Source organism: Rhea pennata, chromosome 2 (genome assembly GCF_028389875.1).
Source record: "Rhea pennata isolate bPtePen1 chromosome 2, bPtePen1.pri, whole genome shotgun sequence".
Taxonomy (NCBI): Eukaryota; Metazoa; Chordata; class Aves; order Rheiformes; family Rheidae; genus Rhea; species Rhea pennata.
This window is the reverse complement of record NC_084664.1, coordinates 149703715-149717252: the sequence shown is the minus strand read 5'-3', so window position 1 is coordinate 149717252 and position 13538 is coordinate 149703715. Positions and strand designations below refer to the sequence as shown.

At 40.2% G+C, this 13538-nt stretch overlaps 1 protein-coding gene across 1 annotated transcript in view; it reads left to right on the top strand.

The window, feature by feature from the left end:
* Positions 1-13538, top strand: part of EXT1 (exostosin glycosyltransferase 1) — a 187031-nt gene that overhangs the window by 171315 nt on the left and 2178 nt on the right. Inside the window, exons 5-10 of the mRNA XM_062570565.1 lie at positions 1992-2124; positions 3334-3452; positions 4174-4269; positions 7041-7130; positions 10794-10954; positions 11932-12103. Coding sequence (XP_062426549.1) covers positions 1992-2124; positions 3334-3452; positions 4174-4269; positions 7041-7130; positions 10794-10954; positions 11932-12103 — 771 coding nt within the window. The remainder of the gene's footprint in view (positions 1-1991; positions 2125-3333; positions 3453-4173; positions 4270-7040; positions 7131-10793; positions 10955-11931; positions 12104-13538) is intronic.

The window sequence follows — 13538 nt, the reverse complement described above, 5'->3', positions numbered from 1 at the left end:
ATAACTCTATTATTCCTCTACACACACAAACACACACACACACACACACACACACACACACACACACAAAGATTATTTAACGCATAGGAAGGTGAGAAAATGATTGCATTTAGCTATGGTATTTGGCTGCAGGCTAAAATTAACACAAACATACAAACACTTCCCATTTGTCTCAGGTTAGCAGTATATACTAGCTGTGGGTTCACTAGCACAAGGTTACTTGTATTTTTATGTTTTTTGTCATGGCAGTCAAAAATTCCAGGAAAACCCCTGGTTGTGGCAACATTTATTCATGTTCTGTGTTGACCAAATGTCATTGAACTCAATGGCCTGTAGATATCCCAAGGTTACTTAGACTCCAGCAGCTGCTCTTGTCTGGGTTTTCTTATTTCGGGTCTTTTTGCTTACTTTTAGTTTTCCTATTCTGAGGGTGTATTCATTCTGTTGTTCTGAAGATTTTAAGGCCAGAATGAACTAGAAATCAGATTTAATCTGACTTCCCAATCATAAAGTTTCACCCAGATATACCTATGTTAAGACCAAAGATGTTAAGTTAGGAAAACCCAGTGTGTCCTTGGCTCCTGAGCCCCACACAGTGCAAAAGCTGCCAGTTATATGAAATCTCCTTGGTGCATCATAGAAGCTGAATTTCAACCCTGGTTGCAGAAGGAGACAAGGAAATGCTGCCTTAGCTGATTGAGGAGAAAATTCTTCCTTAACCATAACCCAGCCCTTGTCCAGTGTCCCATCTCCAGGTCTGGCCGACCTCTGATGCTTCAGGAGAAGGCAAATCTGTAAGATGAGGTAGCTCAATGGTGTATCCCAGGCAGATTGGTGGGAGGAAGATCCTTCCTGACCCTGAAGGCTTCCATCTGAAGCCCTGTTTGACTGCGTGAAAAGCTGTAAGCAATACGGGCAATGCAATACCCCCAGAGCTCCCAGAGAAAAATAATCAATAAGGATGCTCTGAGATCCACTGCTTTGGGCTGCTGTGTTTATCCTTCTCACCCCAGGCAAATACAGCTCTCTGCAAACTTAAACCCTAAAAGGTTGAGCAAACCAAGCACTGAGATCAATCCTCTGGATGAGTTGGTCTTGTTTTATTACCTTGACAGTTAGAAAGTTGCGTTTTATTTGGAGGCTGAATTTGTCTAGTTTTAGCTTCCCTCCCTTAAATTTTGTTGTGCCTTTGCAGCAAGTTTTTAAAAAAATGCATACTGGTGTATGAACCTATACTTACTGGCAACCAATCTGAAGTAACTATAATTAGTTTCATAAATACACATAAGTGTACAGTTCTGTATCTTTTTTTTGTGGCTTGTGGGATTCCAGATGATAAAGTGGACCTAACAATCTGTTCTGGTCTTAAAAATCTATGAATCTATGTTTATGGCCCTCTACAAAGTTGTTGCCAAAACTTCTTTTTCTATTTCATCCAACAAGAACTGTTACAGAACTGAGACATGGAATCTGTGATGTATCTGAATACGAATAACCCTTTATAATTAAGCAAGAATGAATAATAAGTGCATCCTGATTTGCTGAAAGTCCTTGTGTTTTTGAATGCTTTTGTTATCCCCCAAAAAACTCTACCTTTGTAATACCATCCTCAAATAATTGTCTTATATTAATTCTGGATAGTACAGCTGACAATGAACTAATCAAGCTTACAATTGGTAAGTTATTCTAAAAGGCAAAATGTTTGACTTTAAATATAGAATGCAATGAATTGCAAGGTCCCCATGTCCACGTGACATGGACCACTAACGAAGTGCTTTGAAACCTATTGCACAAAGCCTGAGCTGCTGAAGAAGCATTGACGTGTACAGGTTCTGTGTCATTTTAAGAGAGATTAAATAGGAATACCTAGGGATTTGTGTGTTGCTGCTTTTTACAAAATGCGTGATGATTCCGGTCAACTGGAGTCTATGCAGCTTCTACCAGTGACTCTGACAGTCTATTGAAAAATCATTGCCTCTTTTCTTTTCCAGATTATTCAGGACAGAATATTTAAGCACATATCACGTAACAGCTTAATATGGAACAAACATCCTGGAGGGTTATTTGTACTGCCACAGTATTCCTCATATCTGGGAGATTTTCCTTACTACTATGCTAATCTCGGTGAGTGAATCCTTACTATGATCTCATGGTATTTGGTGTATTATTGATCTCTGAATAGCGTGTGCCAAATTACTTACTTTTTATTTCTAGTTAATGAACGATGAACCTTTGGTTTATCGTGTTTCAGTCTTCCCTGCCCGCTGTAGACTGGACTGTCTCATCAACATGCATCATGTACTTCTCACTTGCAAAGACTGTTAAAAAAGAAATCTGTGTTCCTTCATAGTTTTCAGTTATCAATAACCGGTCCCTGAGTTGCAGACCCATTTGTGGCCCAAGAAGACACAAAAGGAAGAGTTTTTTGCTTTCTTTTTTTTCATTTATGCTTGAAAAATAAACATGACATTTGTTACTGGAGTGGGTAGTTGGTATGGATTTATTCCCCATACTGTGTGTCTTCGTATGGGTCCCACTAGAACAATCGAATAGGACATAGGTCCATGGCTTTTTCCTGAAGCAGAGACTAAATGATGAATTCTGCAAGGGAATATGCCTGCAGTCTCAAGTGTTCCTATTTACCAGACTGCCTCCACTTTTGGCACAGCCTTTACCATCCCACTTATGTGGATGTGCACTGCCCACCTGCTAAAAAATCACAGTTACATGTTAAAGGAGAAGAAGGTTTCTGTGGGAATTTTGATGAAGAATGACTGTGACCCCACACAGATGAATGTAGATAAAACTGAAAGCAGTAATGAAGGGTATAAGCAAGTAGAACGTATCAATTTAGATGGAAAAGGAAAACATAGCAAGACAAAAATATCAGAATGGAAGACAAGGTTGCAAGCAGAATTACCAGCCCAGGAGGTAACTGAAGGTGAGTATGAATGGGAATCCATCAAGAAGGAGCAAAAATCAGACAGAGGGTGCAATGGGGACTGAGGAAACTCAACAAACTTTTGGAAATTCTGGAGATATCCGTAGAACCTGGCAGGGAAACAGAGCCAACATCAAGAAAAAAAATTGGCTGAACAAACTAGATGTCAATAGGGCATTTGTGAAAATAGATTTCAGAGGGCACAGAAGTTAAAGAGAAGGAGATCTCTTCAGAAGCATCTGGGACTGCTGTCTGAGACTAAAGAAGGTGGCTTGATAAAATATGGCAAGGTTTTCATTAAGTGTAGATTTTTTTTTCCTTCTCAGAATCCTTTAATCTCTACTTACATAGGGCAATTTTGTCGTTACTGAACCTGTATCTCTTTGTTTCAGGTCTGAAGCCTCTCTCCACATTCACTGCCGTAATCCATGCAGTAACTCCCTTGGTTTCCCAATCTCAGCCTGTGCTGAAACTCCTGGTTGCTGTAGCCAAGTCCCAGTACTGTGCACAGGTAAGCAACACTATTTATTATGTGTTAATCGCACTGGAGACAAAAGTACTAACCCAGGAGTGAAGAGCCTACTGATGTTAGACCTTCTCAGTCTAGTTTTCCACCTTTATTTCCTTTCTGGTATCTCTTTTCTGTGAGACTTCTGCTGTGTGCATGGAAAATAACAAATTCTGAGTATAGTGTGAGGGCAACAGAGACAATAATTCAGTTATTTGGATTTGTTTCTTGAGACAGGTAAAATAGTGGCTGCACTGTAAAGATCAGGATTGCATGTGCTGCAGACAGGGAGTGCTTACGCCTCAAGGGCCCCTACATGATCTTCCTTCCTCCTCCTGCCCTCTTAGTCTCAGCAGTAACAGGACTTTGGCTTCAATAAAGTAAACTCGAAGGAGTTCAACGGGAGCACCCTCTTACAGTAAAGAGTCACAAGTGCTTTAGCCTTTCATGAGTGCCAAAGTAAATTAGTGACGTCCTTGTGACCTGGGCTAGAGACTTCCTGAGTTCCTTATCAGCCTGCATTTGCTTTAGAGGATGTATGTTGTATACAGTCAGGATGGGTGAAATTACCATGAGAAGTGTTATTTTTATACAGATTTGTATCATGTTGTTGATTTGGAAATTCCCAACTTGAATTTGACATTTCTGTCTGGAGACTGAGTCCTTAGGGTTTGAACTGCTTTGCCAGAAAGGTCTCTGATCATGGTCTAATGTTCTTTTTCAGATCATTGTTTTATGGAATTGTGATAAACCCCTCCCAGCCAAACACCGCTGGCCTGCCACTTCTGTGCCTGTCATAGTCATTGAAGGAGAGAGCAAGGTAGGTGGAGAGGAGCACCATAAAAGATTGCATGTATTCTCCAGTGGAACCAGAATTTATTTTCCAACAGCTTTGATGAAAGCTTTGTAGTTCCCAGCTGTGTGACAGCCCCTTTCTTTTACATGGCCCTTTGTATCAACTTGATCATGGATTCATGTTTGATGCTTGAGGTTTGTGCTCTCAGTAATCATCAGCCTGGCAATTAATGCTGTGAGTCTGAGATTCACAGGTGGGACTGTTTTGAGGTGTGCCTCCAAGAACAGGTAATGCTGACCCCATTTTGGAGAATTCTGTCAATCTGCAAGCGCATAAAATTAGTGATGAAACTGAATTCCTTCAATCTGAGCAGTCAGATGCAAGATTTAGGGATCAATTGTGAGCACAAAAGCAGAGGAAGAGATGAAAATGAATGTGTTAACCTGCCTTTGAAAAGTTCCTTCTTTATGGCCTTGCAGGATACTGTAGTCAGTGATAGGATCTCAAGGCAAAAAAAAGGAGCAGGAGCACTCACATGGGGACAAAACTACTGTGACATTTCTTACTGTGCAACCTGCTTGTTCATTTGTCCTTTCACTTGCACTAAGTCTAAATAACCAGCACCCAGATGAGAGAAGAGGACTTTTTTTGAAAAAAAAAATTCACACTGGGGTAGATGGTTCCTCTCCAAAACCAGGCCTTAGAGAAGCAGGACTTGTTGCCTCTGTACTTTGATTGCAGATGCTCTTGGGCTGGTCTCCTCTCTGATCTCTATCTCTATAGCTTGGTTCTCAAGCTCTACATTTGCAAAGTGAACTTTTAGCTGCTTGGCTGTATAATCCTATTTTGAATTTACAGTCGTGTCTTTGCTCTTTTCCCCAGTTGACTTAACAAGGGAAAAGCAAGGGCTCTGCTAAGTTGGCAACTAATGGCTCTTGCCTTAGTTAGCCATGTAAACAGTATTAGTAGAGCTGTGGCTGAGAAAGACTATAGAAATTTCTAAGCTTTTTGGACGTTATAGGATTTTCTTTTCTTTCTTTTTGGAAAGCTTTCAGAGGTGAGATAGAGGAGAGAAACTTTGACCAGTTTGACAGGGTATGTAGAAATTGGCCCAGGCACTGTTTAGATTACAAATGAGTCTCCTGAGTACACAAAGGTGTGTTTATAGTGGACAGTCTCTTCTCTGTAATATCCCAAAGTATGCCAAATGGCTTCTTGTACAGAAAAGCTGTTTGTTTAGACAAGGCTTGCAGAGCCAGAGCAGTACAATTCAAAGGTTGTACAAAGGAACTACTTTTCGTATTCAAACTTGATTGAAGCATATTGGCAGACAGAATTATTCTGTCCAGAGGATCACAGAGGTCTCTCTTTACCTAATCTTCACTCTTCCCCCATGAAATCAGGATATATTATCACACCCATTTTACAACAGGGAGCTTTCACAACAAAAACAAATGCATGGATAATCCAATTTTACACAGCCTATGAAAGAGTAGGATGAGAATCCCTATCCTGACAGTCGCTTCCTCTGCTTTGCCTTTGCCTAAGCAAAGCAAAACCTTCAACACCTGGCAGGTGACCTCTTTTTCACAACCCTGGCCTCTGCCTCATAGCGATGAAGAGATGCTCTCAAGAAGAACACAGCAGTGAACAAAGTGAGTGTGGGAGACGGAGCTTTCTCTGGGTCTGGGCATAGATCCCTTGTCCCTTTTTCCGCAGTGATTTCGTCTTATATGTCCTGACTTTTTAGTTTTGTTTTTGGCATAATAAGTTGATAAATGTTCTCAAAGAGTAGTATGATATCCTCCACAATTGTCAAAAGATAAGCATAGGTAGCCTACCCATTTGTTTATACACAAGCAAAGAGTCTATTAACTAGTCAGGCTATTTTTTCTAGCAAGTGAGGGAAAAAAATAGTGCTTTGTCCTTATTTCCACTCATCAGTTCTCCAAAGGTGCTAATTAGTCTGGTAAAGAAACCATATGGACTCTCATTTCTTGTTGTTACCTATTTGATCACTTTCTCCTATCTATTTCCTACTGCTTTTAGAACTATCATGGCCTAATTTTTAAAAGCCTATGGTGCATATAGATTTTATATGCATATCGTGATGTCACTTAAGAACGTGACTTTAAAAATGATGCAATGATACCAGTATAATTCCTGATGCATGTGAAGCTCATCTGATACAATGTTTTCATGTTCTTTAGCTTATTTTCCTTCTCTGGTGGGAGAAGTTGCTCCATTTGACAGTAGCTTTGTTGATACAGCAGCAATGCACAGAGATGGAGTTGTATCGCTTTACACTAGTAGCATTACTTCCGTCAATAGACAAAGCCCTGGACATACGACCTGGACTTGTTAGCTTCCCAGCTGTGTAACCTTATGAATGCTACAAAGTCCTTCTCAGCACTTCATTATCTTTGATCCTCATATCCCATAGGAAGGCAGAACGACAATCCTAGCTACCAGAGAAAATCCTCCCTAAAGAAACTGTAGATACATCTAGCCGTCAGTGCATACAGTTACAGTTTGTCACATAAGGAAGGTAGCCTGCTCCAAAGCAAGAGATCTGTTCAGAAATTAATCCCTTAAGCACAAGAAGCAAGTTGACTTCTGGATGATGATAATGACAGTCTTTCACTCCTGAGCTGAGGGATCCTTTCCATCAGATAGAGACGCACGCTGTGCCTCAGATGAAAGAAAATGAGAGTGAGCAACAAAAGAATATTTCCGTTGTAAATGAGCCTTTCAACTGATTTTTTCCCTCCCCTTCCTGCCTTGGATACCCACAGGTTATGAGCAGTCGCTTCCTACCCTACGATAACATAGTTACAGATGCGGTGCTAAGTCTGGATGAGGACACCGTGCTTTCAACCACTGAGGTAAGGAGCTCTGTTGTCTTGGAAATCTCCTTGGCTCCTCCACTCACCCTGAACACAGTGGAGGGGCTCTTCTCTTGGGTTTGCCAGTGAGCAAGTGTTAAAATATTTCCTGCTATACTCCTCAGGTTTAATGTGCTGCACTTATTTCAGAAGCCCTGCCGCCGCCTGCTATCAGAGGAGCTTTTTGCCCTGGTTAATTGGCTCATCATTAGCATATGGTTCTTCCATTCTTTATTATTTTAGTTACATAGCTGCAGGCGGGTGTAGGCAGCCAAGAGCAGTCTGCTTTAATACTCTGTTCTCACTTTGCTGGTTGGGGTAGCTCTTTTCCCCACACATTACCAGTAGGGGTGTAGGTGGGGAAGGAAAGGATGTCAGCAGTAGGGGGTTGCTGTCACTCCAGAAGACAGTACTTCCACCCTAATGCGAGGTTTCTCATTTGCACTAAGACATGCTCTCTTGCCGACTCTTGTCATCCCACAGAACTGGAGATCCTTGCTGGTTTAGATGTTGGAGTATTTCTGCCAAGAGCACGATTGCCCTAAGAAAAGAAAGATACTGTAAAAAAACAATTTTTACACCTGGGAGGAGTATTGATTTCTGGAATCACTTCCTGAGAACTGTGGGGGAAATTGATGACAATTTATATAGAGTGCAATATTTGGGAAATACATTATTAATGATGGCCAGGGAATAGCTTGAAAAACTCAGTTTTCTTTTATGTTTTCCTTTTTTTTCATGTTTATATCCATTTCCATCTCCCTGCTCTACCTTCATAAAACTGCTTTCTTGTCAGTGATGTGGATCTTTCACTGACGCTATTACTGCTTATTTGTTAGTGAAGGAACATCTAACATTAGCCAGCAGTCACTGCTATAAACCCTAAGGTCTCAGTGAATTTGTTGTAAATGCATGAGATTGCAACTGTTCTTCCTCCCAGTATGGATTTGCTGTGCTTTGGTCAGTCTGCACCAGGAAGAGCCATTGTAACCCTCTTCTGCTGCACAGATGGAAGAAGTCATGGGCATTGAACCTTTTTGATTTCAAGGTTACACCTTGGTGCTTCCTGCTGGATGAGGAAGTCTACAGCCACTATCACTTGTGTGCAAAGTCCTACATGGCCAGAAAAAAACCTAACTCCCAAATGAAAGACCCTCAAATAAAAAATCCTAAACCTGGAGTTCCTAAGCAAGTTGTTCTTCAAAATGAAGGGTAAAAGTCTCAGCTGCCCTGAGGGCCATGGTAGGCCTGTCAGGGACATCACTGCATGGTGGTGGTATTTACAGTAATCTAGCCTGTTGATCCCATGAGAATTTTTAGGTTTGTTTTGTTTTGCCTGGTCTTTGGTCTCTTCCAGTCTTTGGAGTCAGTCAGGCTTCTGGAATGCGTGTTAAACAAATAACATTTCTCGTTCAACTTGGCTATGTTTTATGCTAAACATTCTAAAATACAAATATTTGGTGTTGGGTGAAACGATGTCCACATTTCTTTGTGGCTTTTTCCCTCATGTGGGCGGTTTGCTGCCAATATTCCTTGTTCATAGTGTGGATATTAGCTGTGCAAGCCCCGTGGTGCCGGGGCTGCCGAGAGAAGCAGCTGGCTAGCCCCTCTGGTTAGCAGAGACATTTTAGCTTCAATATGTCTGTCCCTGGATGCCCAGGTCAGCAAGGCGGATGGTTCACTTTGAAGAATTGGGGCTTTTCTCTTGCTTCAATTCCATGGTCATATGACTTGTAAATAATTTGTGTAAATAAAGAGCATGTCTCAAGCATGGGAAATGCTTGGCGTGAAACTTCACTTGAAACTGGCTTGTCATGTGAGGTCATCGTGGAGAAGCCCAGGGAAGGGAATTTCAAATGTGGTCAAACATGATCGTGCTCCAGTCTAGAGGAACAATTATCAGCTCTAGGGTTAGTAAAAGGTTTCTATTCCCAAAGGATTGATGCATAATTCCCCTGGGGCAAGGAACAACCCACATGCCAAGAAGATTGTTTGTATGGGAAGTAATTAGAAATCAACATGGATAAGAAATGATATGGGGATTTAAGACACTCATTGCCTTTTCCTGCTGATCAGCTGAGTGATAACGCTGCTGAAAATTACATAGAATGAGAAATTGGAGGTTTTTTTCTAAAGGGAAATTTCCCTTAGGATAGTTGTTTTAGTGCCTCTCACTGGTACAAGGATAGATGTTAAAATGCACAAGTGAGGATGTTGAATGTAGCTGCCTTGGTATTTATTTTACTTTGAGATTCTCCAACTTCTCTAAAGAAAACAGATGTCAGGTTTTATGGGAAAGGCCTTTACAGGGAGAAAACCTTCAGTGCTTTCATGTGGTATTGATTTGGATGAGATCAGAACTATCACAACGATAACTAGTTTGTGCACATTGTCTTTCTAGTTGCCCTCAGATTCCTTGAATCAACTTGAAAGAAAAGAACCAGTCCCTAACTTTGTGTTCCAGTACATGTGTGACTCTTCTGTTTCATAAAAACACTTGTAAATGAGGGAAGTCTGACAATGATCACACGCAATGTAACTGTTTTCATAGCTGCAATTCTTTATCTAACCTCTAAACCTCTGACTGAGGCTGTATTCTTGAAAGGTTTTTCGAGTATTTTTGAGCAAACTTTTAGTCCCTTGGGTACTGAGAGAGAACGTTGTATGCACTGTAGAAACGAATCCCTTGTTTGCATGGTTTTGGCTGGGGCAATAAGAATTATCTTTAATTCTTTTAAAAATTTGGGCTAGTTTGGGCTGCAAGACATAAATTGAAATGAGGGGACTGTTAAAAATTTCACATTGGTAAAAAAAAAAAAAAAAAAAGCTATCCATATGTATTTTTACCAAGCTCCATTCAAATCCAGAGCTGATAAGCCAGCTGCAGACTACCCCAATCATTCCTTTCCTGTTGTCTCTAAGATTTGTCTAGTAGTTCTCAGAGATTTAAGTTATTAAAGTAGTTACAGCAAGACAAAAATCTTCTTGTGGTTCATACAGTATCGAGCATTTTTCTTAAAGCACAGGCTCCTAAAGCTGTATGACTACATGGGAATGCTATCTTCCTCTTTTTTCAAGATGTGCATTTAACTCTCTTGGCCATATAGACAGTCTTAAATTAAAACATGAAGTGTATGTACCTCAAAGGCTTGGAACAGAAAGAAAATGTAGAAGCACTGCACACTGATTATTTGTTTTAATCTTTCTGAGCCACCCTTACAATTTGAAGTGTTTGACTCCTTGTTTTCAGAGCTTTGTGTTGACAGTACTGGAATAGTAGGTAAGTGAGATGCATAAAGATGTGCAAAAGGTTCAGTTTACCACATGGCTATTACCACTGTAGTGCATCTAACTATGAATACATGCATCTACACCTATTCTTTCTGTAACTTGAAAAGGTTTGATATGTAAAGGGCAAGCTTGAAAATGTTAATGTAATGCTGTGATGCTCTAGACTCCCTTTAACAGGAAACATTAAAATGTGCATAATTATAGGGCAAAATGTCAAGCAGTCAGTTTAATTTGCTGATGAATACATAGAATTAATGTTTTGCAACAGTTTCAAGATTCTGAATAATGAATTAATGGCAAAGTAATATTTTGTTTTGTTGACATTTGTTGAAACAATTTGGCTATTCATTTGGCCTGTGCCTTTGTCTGCAGGTGGATTTTGCCTTTACAGTTTGGCAGAGTTTTCCAGAGAGGATTGTAGGGTATCCTGCTCGCAGTCACTTCTGGGACAACACTAAGGAGAGATGGGGCTATACCTCCAAATGGACTAATGACTATTCCATGGTATTGACAGGAGCTGCTATTTACCACAAGTAAGAAACCAGAGCATCTGCTGTCTTCCTTCTCTCTTAAACAAAATAGTGTGGAGGGAATAAAGAGCATTCTTCTGGTGAAGGGAAAAAATGGAAAGATAATAAATGGGTCTACTTTTTATGGGGTAATAATTTAAGTTCTTGGTTTAGCTCTGGGGATCTGGTAATCATTATTGCGCTTGTTGGGTCTCTTTGAAGTCACTTGTATTTTGAGGCAGTCAGACTGCTCTTTTTAACATCAGGAATTACACACTTCAAAGAGTTCCCAAATTCATTAAGCTGCTCGGCTGAACGGCCTGTAGCATAGCAGAAAGGAGGTTACTTCCAGCCCAGCTCTGGGTATGTGTTGGCTGACAGCTGCAGTCTGCAAAGTCTTCTGACTACTCTAGAAATATAGTGCAGTGGGCACATCACAGAGCAGTGCAGCAGACTGGAGAAAATGCCTGTCGTTAGGACTTCAGTGGACTGAAGTTCTCTTCAGATTTTAAGAGAAAGTCAAAAAGTTCTGCAGTACTTGGTGCTCTTCTCTATAAAAGAGAAGAGGAGCTGAAGGGGTTAATGTAGGCCCAGAGGAAAGTGATTTAACAAGAAGGAAAATAGTAGGCTAATAGTAGGCTAATTCTCGACATAGTTTTGAAAGAAGAAATGGAGAATAGATTCATCAACGTTGGCTATCACAATATAGCATGAGGAGTTCTCTTTCCTCCTCCATTATCTCACACTTAGGTCAGTGTTATTTCTTTTAACACAGTTAAAAAACTGGGCAAATATTTGGTTTCTCCAATAACACTATTTATTGCCTTGATGAGATATGGATTTGTTCTCCCTTCTCGTTGGAGATGAGACCAAAGAGTAGATCTGGTGTATCCAGACTTGCATACAAAATATGTATCTCGGTTGGGACACGAATTCCTTGGAGTTCATAGTCCCTGAAAACAAAGTGGCTTATATTAATAACCCTGCTGTTGGTTTCCCAGATATTATCACTACCTGTACACTCATTACCTGCCTGCCAGCCTAAAGAATATGGTGGACCAACTGGCCAATTGTGAGGACATTCTCATGAATTTTTTGGTGTCAGCCGTGACAAAATTGCCTCCAATCAAAGTAACACAGAAAAAACAGTATAAGGAGACCATGATGGGACAGGTATGTATCCACAGCATGTTTTAGCTATTGAGATGTATTGTTAATACGCTTTTTGACTTCCAGGTTAGATTTATAGAATGAATTCAATTCTACTATATTTTTTTGCAGTTTTTAGTTTAACAGAACTGTAAACAGACTTTAAGTATGCTTATTTTAATGAAAGAAAATCTCAAAGGAGAAAAAGCAAGTATCTATATGTGGATGACAGCTTCTCTTCATAGTTTTCTCATATTTTATTCTTTATGGTGCTGTATACTGGTAGGTACCAGTTCTTTCTAGATCTCCATAAGAAAGAATACTCATTTGAATCTTTAAATATAATACAATGTTTAATTAGAATATTGAAAGATAGGAGTGGAAGAAAAGATTAGCAGTTAAATCTTTTGTCCCTTATGATGCTAAGAACCCCAAGATGATACAGCAGTTGATGGACCTCTCAGTCAGAGCACAGTGCTGTGCAAATCCCATCCATGGTGAAGACCACATTTTGGTCTTAGAGCTCTTGTAGAATTTTCTTAGAAGAAGTCAATCCTATTCATCAAGCAAAAGGATGTTCACCTGAGAACATGCTGCTTCACCTTTAGACAAAGAGGAAGATTCCTAGATGGACACCTAATGGGAGCTGCCTACAGGCCCTCCATTACAATTAGCTGGCTAAGTTTGCCCTGTAGCCAAGGAGTTTGAGCAGCACAGCATGGGCCTGTGCTTTCTCAGGTCAACTATTACATGGATGATAAACTCCTCGATGTGCAGTAGTCTTCTAGTTAGGATCACTGAGCATGGTGATTCCAAACTCATGGACCTGATGACTGGAGTTGATTGTGGTGATTGAGTTTGGTTAGACTTCTGTATTCTGGAACTAAGACCTAGTCAGGCAATGCTAGAAGCAGAAGTAAATTCTAAAAAGATTTTATATTTTTAATTTTTATTAATGAATGTCATGTACAGAGCCATGCTCATGCTATGTAAAAATTTATAGGGTTAGTAAAGCACTGACATTAGACTCTAACAACAGAGGTAATTTAGCTTTTTAAACAATTCTTCCCAAGATGAACATTTTGTCCAATGGTTATGATCTCTCACTGGCTGCCATAAAATACTTGTTTTAGAGCTTCTTCTAGCCATTGGATAAATATTCTGTTCCTGCAGAAATAGATGCACCTTTTTATAACACAGATGCTTGGTAGGTTTAGGGGACTATTTCTGCCTTATATGAGCAAGTGATGGGATTAAGAGCATAGAAGCTGCAAATCCTAAACAACCTCCCATCTGTGCTGCCGTGGTGTCCATGATCAGCACTATAATCTGTATCCAGGTTACTGGGGGAAAAGGGAGAAGTTAGGGGCCCTCTGTTTTCCTCTCACATTTTCTTCTATTAGCATTATCCAATATTCTGGATCTTGGACTGAGGAGTGCCCAAGGCAGGCTGTAGACT